Here is a 17,268-nt window from a genome sequence, read left to right as displayed (position 1 = left end):
TCAATAAGAAGCTTCTAAAGCCATTTTCCAAGCTGTTTAAAGGCGCAGTTAACTTAGTGTATGTAAACTTCTGACCCACTGGAATTGTGATACAGTGAATTATAAGTTAAATAATCTGTCAGTAAACAATTGTTGGAAAAATTACTTGTATCATGCACAAAGTAGATGTCCTAAACGACTTGCCAAAACTATAGTTTGTTAACAAGAAAATGGTGGAGTGGTTGAAAAATGAGTTTTAATGACTCCAACCGAAGTGTATGTAAACTTCCGACTTCAACTGTAAACCAAATCCTCAATAACTTAATGAAATCTATCTAGTAACCATTCCCAAACCATCTGTGCCAATGCAATCTCTTTGTGGACAAGTCCAGACTAGCTTGAGGATCTCAACCAAACAGAGGGATGAGGAAAGAAAAGACAATAGACTATTTCCTCTGGAGTTTTGGAACAAAGGGGCTATTTTACACGCACACACACACACACACACACACGCACACACACACACACACACACACACACACACACACACACACACACACACACACACACACACACACACACACACACACACACACACACACACACACACACACACACACACACACACACACACACACACACACACACACACGATATATTGCCTGAACATGTCTTTGTCTCACACCAGTTGGCTCTCTTTGCCTGACCACTGTTGCTTCAGCCTCATCCATCAACCACCACACACATCCACCACTATTCTCCCTCTCATCTTCTCCTCAGCTACCTCCTTTGCATCTCCTCCTCCCTCTCTTTCTCATGTTCCCATCTTACCTCAGCCCGCTCAATAATAGATGTTAATAAAATCCTGTTCACTCTTCTTGGCCTCTCGATCATCTCACTGGTTCATTTACTCCCAGTTCATTTCCTCTCACTGTACCACAGTGGAGAGAGCCAGGTTCTCTGTCTGTGTTTGTCCTGCTTACTCATTCACTTCATCAGCCAGCCAGAGGAGCTCTGTGACAAATTACATGGCTCAATCTGCCACACCCAGCTCAACCCACTGCCGCATACAAACACACACATTAGTGGTACACACACATATCAGCAAATAGAAACACACACAGGCCCATACCGGTGAACACACACACACACACACACACACACACACACACACACACACACACACACACACACACACACACACACACACACACACACACACACACACACACACACAAAAACCCACCCGAAAGAAACAGTATTTACATTTTAGTCATTTAGCAGACTTATCCATAGTGACTTACAGAGCTCCTCTGCATTCATCTTAAGACAACCACATATCTCAGTCATAGTAAGTACACTTTTCCGGGGGTGGGGGGGCAAGGTGAGGAGCTGCCAGAGGTGGCAGAACGGAGTGCTCGGTTTGGGGTGCCATCCCACATGCTTGGGGAGCTGTTTATTTAAGATACTCTTTGAAGAGGTAGGGTTTCAGGTGATTTCGGAAGGGCAGCGACTCTGCTGTCCTAGTTCCAGTGTGAAGCTGGTTCCACCATTACGGTGCCAGGACAGAGAAGAGCTCGGACTGGGCTGAGCGGGAGCTGTCCTCCCGTGAGGTCGGGAGGACCAAGAGACCAGCCGTGGCAGAACGGAGTGCTGGGTTTGGGGTGCCATCCCACATGCTTGGGGAGCTGTTTTATTCCATTCTGTATTGTAATGTACTGCTGTTTGTATTAGGTTCATGCCTCATCGTACCGCCTTCCATGACATAAACAGCACCATACTTTACACATCTCTTAGAGGTCCACTCTCTTAGAGGTCCACTCTCTTAGAGGTCCACTCTCTTAGAGGGCCAGCAGTTTAGTTGACCACGGCTGAGTCCCAATTGACACCGTAATCCTTACATAGTGCACTGGGACCTGGTCAAAAGTAGAGCACTATATATAGGGAATATATTGCCATTTTGGGATGCGGCCTTGGACACTTAGTCACAGTCTTCATAGGGAATCTTTAGAAGCAGGACATGGGTTATGAGTGGTGAAGGGCTCTCCCAGATATAACTGGAGGTCCATCGTAGTTGTCCTTGGTATTCACTAACCTTCAGCCCTGTGTGCAGTCACCAGTACTCACATTTACCTTACTGTACGGAAGAGACACACATTTCAATTCAATTCAATAGATCTTTATTGTCTGAGAAGGGAAATTCACAATGAAATGGAAGAGGGAGGGAGAAGGGGAGTTTGAGATTATGGAGAATCAATACCATTTTATTCCTCTGATTCAGAGGGGCTGGGTTAAATGCGCAAGACACATTTCAGTTGAAGGCATTCTGTTGTACAACTGACTAGGTATCCCCCTTTCCCATCTGTTTTTTAGTGTGTGTGTGCATGTGTGTGCATGTGCTTCTCAAGATTAGATGTATTTCATTGATTGATTAACTCAACCACACATACTGTAGCCTCCCACACAAGTAATCTAGACACTTCACAAAATATTGACTATTCCTCGGGCTGACAAGGAACATCATGCAACATGTTTTGATGTTACCAAACTTAAAAGGTGTTTTGCCTCCTTTAATGTTTTAGATATGCTGCTCAATAAAACATGATGATCAGCAAGTTCCCAGATGAATATTAATAAGTATGTTTATTGCAGATGAGGAGGAGCACACCAGGGCTCTGTGTGTGTGTGTGTGTGTGTGTGGAAGTGTTTAACTATTCTTCAAGAATAGTAAACTAACACAAAGTTGACCAACTGGGGACATTAAGTTAGCCCCCACAAGGTCAAATGCTATTTCCAGGGGGTTAAGGGTTAGGAACTAGGGTTAGGGTAAGAGCACAGGTTAGGGGTTAGGGAAAATAGGATTTTGAATTGGACTGAATTGCGTCCCCACAAGGTTAGCTGTGTGTGTGTGTGTGTGTGTGTGTGTGTGTGTGTGTGTGTGTGTGTGTGTGTGTGTGTGTGTGTGTGTGTGTGTGTGTGTGTGTGTGTGCGTGCGTGCGTGCGTGCGTGCGTGCGTGCGTGCGTGCGTGCGTGCGTGCGTGCGTGCGTGCGTGCGTGCGCACCACTTTGTTGCCAGTGGAGCAGGAGCTCATGTATTATTCAGACTTTTCTGACTGACCGGGCCGGGTTGCCAGGTTGTGTTGTGACAGGGGGGTTAGATCCTGATTGAGGGTGTGACTGAGGCCAAACCACAGCATGGCAAGCAGTGTCGCTATCACAATCACACTCTATTGGCCTGTAGTACAATGCTTTAGTCTATAGGAGTAACACAGTAGCATAAGCTGTCTACTAACAGCCTCCCACCATCAACATTATAGTTATCAACTCTACTCTGCATGGATGGAACTATAGCTATATGTCACAGAAAAACATGCAGAGTATGATTATAATGTTTGTGCATGTTGGAGGATTGAATACAGTAACAATGGGCTGGGGAGACCGGGGGTCAACATACCACCATCGGAGATCAACAATGGGTCTAAATATGAGGTTACAAATCCTAGGGTGAGTTGAGCTATTTCTGAGAGAGTATATGGTCTCCCTGCCTTGCGACCATCTCTCTTGAGAGCACTAGTCATAAATCAAACTATCCCGTCTTTGTTATCGCCCGGTTATGGGTCTGGAGTGTCTGGAATAGGCTCCTCTCTGCATTAGGGACGTGACAGGCTTGGTAAATAGAAGGCAGAGGAAAGAGGACCCTCTCATACAGTACCTAGCGAGCCGGAGAAGCTTTGATAGCGTCTGTGTCCCAAATGGCAGCCTATTCCCTATGTGGTGCATTATTTTTTGGACCAGACCCTGTGGGCCCTGATCAAAAGAAGTCCACTATATAGGGAATAGGATGCTATTTGGGACGCACACTACGTTAAGATAACGTTTAAACGGCCTATGCTTCCAGGCCTTTGCATAGTATTGGATCACATAATGGACTGAAGGAAACAAGTGTATAGGGATGTGTGATGCTGAGTATTGGTATATGATGGAGTTAAGAGGGGGTACTATTCTATCAGTACAGTGTTTGAGATTGTGGATGTGTGCTGCTACCCTCATAATACTATTCTTTCTCTTAATGCTATTCTTTCTCCTTGATCATACTTATCTTCTGTGATTTATTTTCTTTTCTCCATCTGTACATACAGTATTACAGTATATGTAGTAGTTTTCCCACCTCTCCCTGGCTCTGTCGCCCATCTCTTCATTCGTTTGGAAAACGGAAACTTGGTTTCCATAGTTACCGAGGCAGCACCATGGTGATACGATAGCTTCAACACCTGGGTCATATGGGTAGCATTGAGAATCAGTGTGTGTGTGTGTGTGTGTGTGTGTGTGTGTGTGTGTGTGTGTGTGTGTGTGTGTGTGTGTGTGTGTGTGTGTGTGTGTGTGTGTGTGTGTGTGTGTGTGTGTGTGTGTGTGTGTACGACTGATTGTGTGGGTTGGTGGTGTGTTTCCAAAGCGTAGTTAAGCCAGGCACCCCAGCTGCTTTCCTGTGTGTGGGTTGTCTGACCTAAGGTGAGGCACATCTAAAGGTGTAGCAGCTCAGTGAGACTAAGAATAAGGCTAAGAATCTGACTAATACTAAGAATAAGGACAGAATAAATAGCCTTTCGTAGTCAATAGTCGTAACTGACTTGTAGAACAGATTCAAGAGGAATGACTGTAGGTCTAACACTGTTCTGTCTGTCTTTTCAGCTCCTTTAACATCCTCTCTTTTTCGTCTTTCTCTTTCACTTTCTCCCCAACACTCCTCCATACACAGAGTTTTTCATCTCTACTCTTAGAAGAAGAAAAAAATAGTTAAAAAGAGGGTTCTTCGGGACTCCCGAGTGGCGCAGCGGACTAAGGCCCTGCGTCGCCGTGCTTGAGGCATCACTACAGACCTGGGTTAGATCCCAGGCTGTGTCACAGCCGGCCGTGACCGGGAGACCCACGAGGTGGCACACAATTGGCCCAGTGTCGTTCTGGGTTAGGGGTGGGTTTGGCCGGTCGGTATTTCCTTGTCCCATTGCGCTCTAGCGACTCCTTGTGCGGACCGGGCACCTGCAAGCTGACTTTGGGCTGCCGGGTTAAGCGAGCAGTGTGTCAAGAAGCAGTGCGGCTTGGCACGGTTGTGTTTCGGTGGACGCATGACTCTTGACATTCGCTTCTCCCGAGTCTGTAGGGGAGTTGCAGCTACGGGACAAGATTGTAACTACGAATTGGATACTATGAAATTGGGGAGAAAAGGGGGTAAAAGTACACAAAAAAAGGTTATTTGGCTGTTCCCACAGGAGAACCCTTTTTGGTTCCAGGTTAAACCATTTTGTGGAAAGGGTTCTACCTGGAACCAAAAGGGTTCCATCTGGAACCAAATAGGGTTCTTCAAAGGGTTATACTGTGGGGACAGCCGAAGAACCCTTTCAGGTTCTAGATAGATCCTTTTTTTCTACAAGTTTATGTTTCATTCTCTTTTGTCTCTTTCATATCAGTCCTTTCTTCCTTCCCGCTAACCACTGGGTAGCCTCTTCTCATGTAAAACAATGGCTTTGCTAGCTAGCGCTTTGGTGCTACCGCCTGCCTGCCTTTGTGCTAACTAACACAGTGTTCAGCGTAGAACACACCGGCCGGTCGGTATTGATGTGTTCACAGTAGCCATGTTTAACTGTGTCAATAAGACAAGGTAGGAAAGGAGCAGAGGGAAATGAATTAGCTCCCGCCGGTCTCCTCTGAGTTTCTCCCCTCTCTCTCTCTCACTCTCTCTCTCTCTCTCTCACTCTCTCCCTCGTAGATAATGTAGTAGTATGACATGGTTCTCCCCCAGGTAGCTTCTAATAGCTAGTTGCTACATTGCCTCCCTATGGGTCCTGGCTGGTTAGAGTGAAGCTGTCAGGTTTTTGAACATATGAAAACATCATAAGCTTTTTGATTCTTTGTCTGTCATCCATCTCTCTATCTGTATCTTTCTCCCGCTGCAGACCTCTCAGATGTGGCCTAGCGTCACCTCAGAATCAACACAATAACTGCTGCGTGTTTCTGTTGTGTTGTCCATGGAAAGAGAAACGCTTCGTCAGGATGCCTTCTTGCATTTGATGTATGTGTGGCAGGCTCAGTCATGCTGGCACAATTAGAGCAAGTTTCTCGACAGACAAGAGGTGCCACTAGTCCTCAACCTGTCTGCCACACACACACACGGACGCATAGGCATGCACACAGACTCGACACAAACACGCATACAGACACACACGAACACACACACATTGACACAAACACACACACACACACACACACTGACACAAACACACACACACACAGCATTATGAGGTTAATAAAGCAATCTAGTTAAACCAGGTGAGTGACAAACACAGTGCAGGCAGTTGATTAAGGCGTGATGAGTTTTAATGGATGCAAGACAAGGTTGTAAGGTTCCTCCCTGACTCATAAACAGCCTATTGCAGCTCCTGAGCCTCAGTGTTGGTGCCTCAATATGCTAAGCAGGGAACCTCAGGAGAAATGGTAGACAGACCTGCACACACACACTCAGACACACACACACTCAGACATGCATACTTGCACGCACACACACATTCTTTCTAATAATTCTCCCTCACACTCTCTCTCTCTTTCTGTCTTTCTCCCTCTCTCCCTCCATCTCTGTAGATGTCCTAGTGATCCTGGCTGTGCCAGTGGGCCTGGTGTCTTCTACCCAGGAGCTGTACCCCAGCCGGACCCCCCAGGACCCTGTCTCCATGGCAGCGCCCCACAGCAGCCCCCCTAACCCGCTCTCGGCCCTGGCCCCCCCAGACTGGCAGCAGGAGGGCTCCAGCAGCGGGGATTCTTGGTCCCCACAGGGAGGGGCAATGCCCACGGGCATCATCCAGCCCACCGCATCCCACAGCTCTTGGGGCTGGCATCTAAACCACAACACCAGCCTGGCACACATTATAACACCACCCAGTAGAGACAGCCTCATTCAAGCTGCAGCTACTGTCAGTCCTAACACTGTGAGCTCTGTGAGAGTTAACCAAGACCCTGGCCTTAGCTCTGCCAGCCCCAGCCCAGTCAAGCAGGCCCACTCCCCCAGCTCTAGTGCTCTCAACCCGGGCCACAGCTCCAGTTCTCTCAGTGCAGACCAGGGCCTCATGCCCAACTCGTTCAGTGTAAATAAAGCCCGTAGCCCAGATACTGTCAGTGTTAACCAGGGCAACAGCCCTCCTAGCCTTACCAGCTCTGGTGGCCCGCATAGTGAGGTGGCTCCAGACTCTGGGTCTTCCCTGGTTCCTCCAATGCCCAGCCCACTCACAGAGAGAGGGCATACTCTTGACCCGGAGCTTGGTGGTCTCCCGTCCCCCACACACACGCATGCCCCCCTGGTGGGGAATGACGAGGAGGCCACAGACCCCAGTCAGCAGGACTTCACCAGTGAGCTGCAGCCTTCCTCTCTCTCCTCCTCCTCCTCTTCCTTAGTGGATGCTGCTCTAGATCAGACCCTCAGGGAGCATGTTGAAGCCACGCCCGAGCTGTCCCAACCCCACGCCATCACCCTACGGGGGGTGCACCCATTGGTCAACGAAAGGCCCACCAGGGAGCTCAAAACAGAGGGGCCTGCCTCTCCAAAAGAGAGCCCACCAGACAAGCCCCCTCCCCTCCCCGGCCCCCACCTCTCCATCTCCCCCTCCCTGACCCATGCCAGTCTGGCCCCAAAGTCCAGCCCTGTCTCCACCAATGGTACCACAACCAATGACACCGCAGCCCAGGAGACAGGCAGCGGCAGGGCCCCCCCTCAGGGTACAACAACAGACGATGCCCCCCTTGGCCCACAAAGCCCACTTGGCAATGCCACTTTTCATAACGGCAGTGTGGAGGGCAGCCCTAGCAAGAACCCCTCCTCCCAGTGGAACAGCTCGTCCCCTACGGAGCCTCCCTCCACGGCCAGTGGGAACTTTCTGAACCGCCTGGTCCCCGCCACCACCAGGGACCCCTGGGGTCCAGGCAACGGCTCTGGCCCTGCTATGGACTCGCCGCTGTCCCGCGCCACCATCTGCCTGAGCAAGATGGACATCATGTGGATCGTGTTGGCTATCAGTGTGCCTGTGACCTCATGCTGTGAGTATCAAATAGCAACCTGAGGAAGGCTCTGGTGACAAGAGGTTAGAGAAATTGTGTTTGTGTCAGTGGGAGGCTAACCAACACTTTTTGGCGGCTGAGGCCACTTTCATACTGACCACCGTATCCACCGAAACACTGTGATACATAATGAAAGACCCTGGATTGATGTATTAGAGGTTATATCATTTTAGAGGATTACTGACTTTGCCCTCTCCCCCTCTCTCCCTCCCCCTCCAGCTGTCCTGCTGACTGTGTGCTGTATGAGGAGGAAGAAGAAGTCTTCAAGCCAGGAGAATAACCTGAGCTACTGGAACAATGCCATCACCATGGACTACTTCAACAGGCACGCGGTGGAGCTGCCTCGGGAGATCACGTCCCTAGACAACGCTGAGGTACACCTATTCCTGATGTCACTGACAACCTTGTTATAAAGCCCAAAGAGGAATTCCTGTAGGAAATGAGAAATGTTTCACTTCAGTGGAAGGGCCTGTATGTAAGTTACAGCCCCCCAATCTGGCACCAAATTGCTCTACAGGGGATGTATTATATAGAGTGAAAGGGCCGATATGTACGGTTGTTGTGAAGCCTGGACTCATGGTATAATGGACATTTGGTCAAATTGACATAATCTGTGTGATGGCATAGAATGGAGTTTAGAAATAAGCTCTTTTCTGAATATACAGCCTATGTTTGTACAGGCATTACAAATGTGGGCTCCTCCAATCCTCCAAGTTAGGCTCCTCAACTAGATGTTCTTCAGAATTCACTAATGATACAAAACATGTAAATAAGTGAGCAGTGTTGTTGCCAAGTAGCTAGAGTACTTTAGCAGATGTGAGGTCAGCATGTTGTTTTACAGTGGACTATATATGTGGACTATAGTGCCCTCTGCTGTAAAATTACAGCCAAACCTTAAACTGAATCATTTTGGGGTCATTTTAAACCGTTAGATTATCCTTTGTATAGTTCAGGGATGGGCAACTGGTTGGGTGGTGCTTAGGGCCCACAAAACACTGTATGTGTGGGTATAGATGTGGGTAGCAGACCCGCAAGCCACTGCAGCCCCTCTTGGTGATTACACATTTTTTTCTGGCCCCCATCAAAGTTGCTTATCCCCGGTGTCGTCTATCGCATTTCAATTCACTCTACGGACATATTTTTGTTGCTATGAAATCAGCACGTCTCATCGGCTCTCCACATAATTTCTCATCTGCATACTGACCACACCTCTATTTCTGATTTGTCCTCTCTTTTTGCTCACTCCATCGCTCACTCTCCGTCAATGCCTCCCCCCGTGGTGCAGGAGGGGAATGCCGAGGTTGGAACATGTTTAGGGTGTTTGTGGTGACACACAGGTGTTGTCTTGCGTCCCTATTTTATTCCTCCCACTGTAGCGCTGCCTCTTCCCTCCCTCCCTCCCTCCATCTTTGTCTTTCCTTATAATTCCCCTAAAGTGCCTCTAGCTTTGCTGATGCTGTTACAATAGAGATGAACCGTGAATTGATTTAGGTCAATATCTATTTTTGCCAAATAGCCTTTTTCCAGTACAACCTAGTGTATCTTCCATACAATAGTTCAAGTACTATATACAGTGACGTGTTAATGTTAGGGTTAGGGGTATTGCCAGCTAGAATGTACCTCTTCCCGTCCCCTCTCTTTCTGTAAGGCTCGTTCTTCTGAATCACTCTGTTTTTTTCAGCTTTTTCTCCCCCACCGCCTGTTGTCTTTTTAGCTGAGTCACTGCCACGATTTCTCTCTCTCCCTCTACTAACTCTCCTCTGTCTCTCTCCCACTCCTCCCTCTTCCACTCTTCCCTCCCTCTGCTGTGTTGCTGTGTTCTGCTGTGTTCTGCTGTTCTCCCCTTCCCTTCTTTACTTATTTTCTCTGTTGTGTAGCCTGTTCAACTCCCCTCCCTCTTTCCCTCTATTTTTGTCTCTCTGTGTTCTTTCTGCTAGCTTAATCAGTCAGCCATCTTTTGTCCTCACCTTTCTACTACATACGATTCAGACCCCAAGCACGGAGAATTGTTTGTGTCTCCTAAGTCGCAAAACACTCTGTCCTGAATCTCACTAGCCTTTGTGTGTTGTGTGTTTCGTATGTGTGTGCGTGCATGTCTGTGTGCGTGTGTTTCAGGAGCAGGAGACGTGCCTACCTCCTAATGGAGACTACAGCGACAGCGGGGTGGTGCTGGTTAACCCTTTCTGCCAGGAGACCCTGTTCATCAACAGAGAGAAGGCCTGTGACATCTAGAGCGGACAGATGCTGGTCTGGTGGCCATGTCCTGATACCACCGGTACAAGACTGTCAAAAATAAAAGTCTGACTTTCAAAATAAATGTCCCCCGCCCTTTTCTCCCTGTCGTTGTCATTTTTATACATGTGGTTAACTTCAGAGACACCCACTTTATACTGTATATTATGAATACATAAACGAGACGAAGAGAAGAGCTAAAAACAGACACTATTTACTATGAGGGTTTGCCTGCATATTTTTCTGATGTACATTTTCTACAAAAGCTTAATTGTGATAATGGTTTTTATGTCTTTATAATCTACGGAGTATGTGTGATTTGCCTTTTGTTACAGTGGCTTGAAGGTGAGAGCATTGTGGACGTGGCCACTTGAATTCTGCTTTAGAGAAAATATATTATGTAAGAACATTATGTTTCATTTTCTTAAAAATCAAACCCAAAATACTTACTGAAAAGCCTGTTGAACTTGAATTCTGTACCTACGTACTTGAGGGGATATGGAGGTTTAGGGCAAGGTTTGTGAGGCCAGGTTGTAGTAGTGAGTGCCCAAAGGGTATAGGGTTGTATCTGAATAGACCAAATGGACTTTCCCCCTCGCGTGTCACCAGCCTCTCTGTTGAGGGACCACGTACATGTCTTAACTCCCTTTGTCAAGCTGTCTGTCTGTCTGTCTGTCTGTCTGTCTGTCTGTCTGTGTGTGTGTGTCTGTCTGTCTGTCTGTCTGTCTGTCTGTCTGTCTGTGTGTCTGTGTGTCTGTCTGTGTGTGTGTGTGTGTGTATCTCTGTCTGTTTGTATGTATGGATTTGTGTTATGGAGTGGGTTCTGGTTTTGGCAGTCAATGATGTTTGTTTAACGTTAGCCCTCTCTAACCCTAAATATTTTGAGACCAAACATATCATAATCTCCCTCCATAAATACAGTATTTGTCCATGAGAGTAAATTGTGTTTATTACTGTAATGTACAGATACTGAATGATATTTGATTTAATTTCTGGATGTAAAAATAAAAAATGCCGTAGAAATCATGACCAATGAAAATACTGAGATAATATTTTATCCTGAATATTTACTGTGAGCACATACAGTGGTAGAGTTTAATCAAACATACATATTTTGTTTCATTATCAAATCGATTTGTGTATCATGCTTTACTTTTGCTTTGTCACATGTTTGTAGTTGCTAAATGCTGCCTTTTGTTACTGCCTCTGCTAGTCACATTGTGAAACGCTTATCTGTTCAATCATACTACCCAGTGTTTGAAAATTTTGTTGAATGAGCGTTTTGTTGAATATGTTATCAATCTACTGGATGTGCACTGAGTATACCAAACATTAGGGACACCTTCCTAATATTAAGTTGCACCCCTCCCCCCTTTCCCCTCAGAAGACACTCCAATACGTCAGGACATGGACTCTACAAGGTGTCGAAAGCGTTCCACAGGGATGCTGGCCAATGTTGACTCCAATGCTTCCCACAGTTGTGTCAAGTTGGCTAGATGTCGTCTGGTTGGTGGACCATTCTTGATACACACAGGAAACTGTTGAGTGTGGAAAAACCAGCAGTGTTGCAGTTCTTGATACAAACTGGTACGCCTGGCCCCTACTACCAAACCCTGTTCAAAGGCACTTACATTTTTGTCCTGCCCATTCACCCACTGAATGGCACACAAACACAATCCATGTCTCAATTGTCTCAAGGCTTAAAAATCATTATTTAACCTGTTTCCTCCCCTTCATTTACATTGATTGAAGTGGATTTAACAAGTGACATCAGTAAGGGATCATAGCTTTCACCTGGATACACCTGGCCAGTCTATGTTATGGAAAGAGCAGGAGTTCATAACGTTTTGTATACTCAGTGTTGCTGCAACGGGCACGAGGTGCCATACCAGAGAATGGGTATTTTGCTAAATGTAGAATGGAGAGGAGGGGCAGTATCTTGTGTCCAGCGTCATGTATTTTTTGTATCGTAACATACACTGTCATTTTTACTGCTGAGCAATAAAAGAGAAAAGCTTTGAACATTCTCTGTGTCTTATTGACTATTCATCTATTTGACTTCTTCCACTCATCCATGAAGACTGTTTTAGTTGCATATTAACTGCATAGTAGCTGCATAGTACTCCTGAGAAATTGTGCCACTGCCAATTGGTATTTTATATGATCAACCTTCTACGCTACACAAGGCTATCTTAATTTTAATTGTACAATAACTAAAAAATGAGAGAACAATCATTACCACTTGCTGCAGACAGATGTACATTAAACCTCTGGGACAAAGCAATGTCAGTGCCTTGCTGACCCCAGCTAAACCATTGACTAGAATGTTCTCTGTTCATCTCTGCTGGATCTGGCTAGTGGCCATTCTATACATGGCCTCACTGTCATTGGATAAAGCTTACACTTTGCTAATGCTTAACTAGAGAGCTTCACTACTTGGGGTGCATTGACGACCTACCACTTTCTCCTATCACTAATAAATATGCTAATATTCAATGTCATTTGTTGTCATTGTTTGACTATTATGTAAGAGGTTTCAACTACCCTAGAATGGGACCATGTAGTAGGCCCTTTACACAAAATATACTGGTGGGCCTGGATGTGTGTTGGGTCATTGTCCTGCCCAATAGTCATAGTAGGCCTAATAGAGGAAATCTGCTCGATGGACAGCCCAAGTCCCATGCTAAGCTCATAGTTTCACACGGTGGCATCACGCCTGTAGAAAGCACACAATATATAAAGTGAAGATTATCATTGAATGGAGAGCAGGAATAAGTATGTTTTCATCGAAGGTCGCATCCAGGCTCCCACAATACTTCTAATCTTGATGTGATTGGCCTGACTGAAACATGGCTTAAGCCTGATGAATGCTGTGTTAAATGAGGCCTCACCTCCTGGTTACACTAGTGACCATATTCCCTGTGCATACCGCAAAGGCGGAGGTGTTGCTAACATTTACGATAGCAAAGTTCAATTTACAAACAAAAAAAATGACGCTTTCGTCTTTTGAGCTTCTAGTCATGAAATCTATGCAGCCTACTCAATCACTTTTTATTGCTACTGTTTACAGGCCTCCTGGGCCATATACAGCGTTCCTCATTGAGTTCCCTGAATTCCTATCAGATCTTGTAGTCATAGCAGATAATATTTAAATTTTTGGTGACTTTAATATTCACATGGAAAAGTCCACAGACCCACTCCAAAAGGCTTTCTGAGCCATCATTGACTCAGTGGATTTTGTCCAACATGTCTCTGGACCTACTCACTGTCACAATCATACTCTGGACCTAGTTTTGTCCCATGGAATAAATGTTGTGGATCTTAATGTTTTTCCTCATCATCCTGGACTATCGGACCACCATTTTATTACGTTTGCAATTGCAACAAATAATCTGCTCAGGCCCCAACCAAGGAGCATCAAAAGTCGTGCTATAAATTCACAGACAACACAAAGATTCCTTGATGCCCTTCCAGACTCCCTCTGCCTACCCAAGGACGTCAGAGGACAAAAATCAGTTAACCACCTAACTGAGGAACTCAATTTAACCTTGCGCAATACCCTAGATGCAGTTGCACCCCTAAAAACTAAAAACATTTCTCATAAGAAACTAGCTCATTGGTATACAAAAAATACCCGAGCTCTGAAGCAAGCTTCCAGAAAATTGGAACGGAAATGGCGCCACACCAAACTGGAAGTCTTCCGACTAGCTTGGAAAGACAGTACCGTGCAGTATCAAAGAGCCCTTACTGCTGCTCGATTATCCTATTTTTCCAACTTAATTGAGGAAAATAAGAACAATCCGAAATGTATTTTTAATGCTGTCGCAAAGCTAACTAAAAAGCAGCATTCCCCAAGTGAGGATGGCTTTCACTTCAGCAGTAATAAATTCATGAACTTCTTTGAGGAAAAGATCATGATTATTAGAAAGCAAATTACGGACTCCTCTTTAAATCTGTGTATTCCTTCAAAGCTCAGTTGTCCTGAGTCTGCACAACTCTGCCAGGACCTAGGACCAAGAGAGACACTCAAGTGTTTTAGTACTATATCTTTTGACACAATGATTAAAATAATCATGGCCTCTAAACCTTCAAGCTGCATACTGGACCCTATTCCAAGTAAACTACTGAAAGAGCTGCTTCCTGTGCTTGGCCCTCCTATGTTGAACATAATAAATGGCTCTCTATCCACCGGATGTGTACCAAACTCACTAAAAGTGGCCGTAATAAAGCCTCTCTTGAAAAAGCCAAACCTTGACCCCAAAAATATAAAAAACTACCATATTGAATCTTCCATTCCTCTCAAAATGTTTAGAAAAGGCTGTTGCGCAGCAACTCACTGCCTTCCTGAAGACAAACAATGTATATGAAATGCTTCAGTCTGGTTTTAGACCCCATCATAGCACTGAGACTGCACTTGTGAAGGTGGTAAATGAACTTTTAATGGCATCAGACCGAGGCTCTGCATCTGTCCTCGTGCTCCTAGACCTTAGTGCTGCTTTTGATACCATCGATCACCACATTCTTGTGGAGAGATTGGAAACCCAAATTGGTCTACACGGACAAGTTCTGGCCTGGTTTAGATCTTATCTGTTGGAAAGATATCCGTCTGTGAATGGTTTGTCCTCTGACAAATCAACTGTAAATTTCGGTGTTCCTCAAGGTTCCGTTTTAGGACCACTATTGTTTTCACTATATATTTTACCTCTTGGGGATGTCATTTGAAAACACAATGTTAACTTCCACTGCTATGCGGATGACACACAGCTGTCCATTTCAATGAAACATGGTGAAGCCCCAAAATTGCCCTTCCGAGAAGCCTGTATTTCAGACATAAGGAAGTGGATGGTTGCAAACTTTCTACTTTTAAACTCGGTCAAAACAGAGATGCTGGTTCTAGGTCCCAAGAAACAAAGAGATTTTCTGTTGAATCTGACAATTAATCTTAATGGTTGTACAGTCGTCTCAAATGAAACTGTGAAGGACCTCGGCGTTACTCTGGACCCTGATCTCTCTTTTGACTAACATATCAAGACTGTTTCAAGGACAGCTTTTTTCCATCTACGTAACATTGCAAAAATCAGAAACTTTCTGTCCAAAAATGATGCAGAAAAATTAATCCATGCTTTTGTTGCTTCTAGGTTAGACTACTGCAATGCTCTACTTTCCGGCTACCCGGATAAAGCACTAAATAAACTTCAGCTAGTGCTAAATACGGCTGCTAGAATCCTGACTAGAACCAAGAAATTTGATCATATTACTCCAGTGCTAGCCTCCCTGCACTGGCTTCCTTTCAAGGCAAGGGCTGATTTCAAGGTTTTACTGCTAACCTACAAAGCATTACATGGGCTTGCTCCTACCTCTCTCTCTGATTTGGTCCTGCTGTACATACCTACACGTACGCTACGGTCACAAGACGCAGGCCTCCTAATTGTCCCTAGAATTTCTAAGCAAACAGCTGGAGGCAGGGCTTTCTCCTATAGAGCTCAATTTCTATTGAATGGTTTGCCTACCCGTGTGAGCGACGCAAACTCGGTCTCAAGCTTCAAGTCTTTACTGAAGACTCATCTCTTCAGCGGGTCATATGATTGAGTGTAGCCTGGCCCAGGAGTGTGAAGGTGAACGGAATGGCTCTGGAGCAATGAACCGCCCTTACTGTCTCTGCCTGGCCGGTTCCCCTCTTTCCACTGGGATTCTCTGCCTCTAACCCTATTACAGGGGCTGAGTCACTGGCTTACTGGTGCTCTTTCATGCCGTCCCTAGGAGTGGTGCGTCACTTGAGTGGGTTGAGTCACTGATGTGATCTTCCTGTCTGGGTTGGCGCCCCCCCTTGGGTTGTGCCGTGGCGGAGATCTTTGTGGGCTATACTCGGCCTTGTCTCAGTATTTCTCCTGTCTTATCCGGTGTCCTGTGTGAATTTAAGAATGCTCTCTCTAATTCTCTCTTTCTTTCTCTCTCTCGGAGGGTCCATAATGACAAACTCTTGCTTAGACCACAGGTTTAAAGCTATTAGAACTTTGCAAGCTGTTAGCTATTCCGATTGGAAAACATGTCACAAGGAAGACCTGAGCCCTAGGACCATGTCTCAGGACTACCTGGCATGATGACTCCTTGCTGTCCCCAGTCCACCTGGCCGTGCTGCTGCTCCAGTTTCAACTGTTCTGCCTGCGGCTATGGAATCCTGACCTGTTCACCGGACGTGCTACCTGTCCCAGACCTGCTGTTTTCAACTCTCTAGAGACAGCAGGAGTGGTAGAGATACTCTTAATGATCGGCTATGAAAAGCCAACTGACATTTACTCCTGAGGTGCTGACTTGCTGCACCCTCGACAACTACTGTGATTATTATTATTTGACCATGCTGGTCATTTATGAACATTTGAACATCTTGGCCATGTTCTGTTATAATCTCCACCCGGCACAGCCAGAAGAGGACTGGCCACCCCTCATAGCCTGGTTCCTCTCTAGATTTCTTCCTAGGGTTTGGCCTTTCTAGGAAGTTTTTCCTAGCCAGCGTGCTTCAACACCTGCATTGCTTGCTGTTTGGGGTTTTAGGCAGGGTTTCTGTACAGCACTGTGAGATATCAGCTGATGTACGAAGGGCTATATAAAAATAAAAAATAAAAATTTGATTCTACTGTAATGACTTGGAATGCCGGCTTTGAGAAAACAAGAAAACTCATTAATAAAATAAAGATTTGTTTAAGTGCTGCTCTCTGGTTCCATGATCAACTGGTCAATGAGCAATACAATCAATTGATCAGTGAGGACCACACTACTAACAGTAGACCTCATGGTGTGGTATCAGATTACTACCAGGCTACTGTGATAGGGCGATAAAAAAGACATGCAATTTCATTGGTTAAAGTGGTTTTTATTTGCAGTTAATTGGTTATTCAGCATGTCCATTGTGTTTCTGTTCATGTTCATCCGGGGCATCCTGGAAAGTATGTATTGGCT

General features: G+C 45.7%; 1 protein-coding gene across 2 annotated transcripts in view; it reads left to right on the top strand.

The window, feature by feature from the left end:
• Window positions 1–11,668, top strand: part of tmem108 (transmembrane protein 108) — a 61,785-nt gene extending 50,117 nt beyond the window's left edge. For both annotated transcript variants that reach the window (XM_042308404.1, XM_024392937.2), the window contains exons 3-5: window positions 6,613–8,058; window positions 8,299–8,453; window positions 10,195–11,668. In XM_042308404.1, the coding sequence (XP_042164338.1) occupies window positions 6,613–8,058; window positions 8,299–8,453; window positions 10,195–10,311 (1,718 nt within the window). In that variant the 3' untranslated portion in view covers window positions 10,312–11,668. The remainder of the gene's footprint in view (window positions 1–6,612; window positions 8,059–8,298; window positions 8,454–10,194) is intronic.
• The last annotated feature ends 5,600 nt before the right edge of the window (window positions 11,669–17,268 follow it).

The sequence above is a fragment of the Oncorhynchus tshawytscha genome, linkage group LG29, assembly GCF_018296145.1.
Source record: "Oncorhynchus tshawytscha isolate Ot180627B linkage group LG29, Otsh_v2.0, whole genome shotgun sequence".
Lineage (NCBI taxonomy): Eukaryota > Metazoa > Chordata > Actinopteri > Salmoniformes > Salmonidae > Oncorhynchus > Oncorhynchus tshawytscha.
This window is presented reverse-complemented; position numbering and strand designations above follow the sequence as displayed.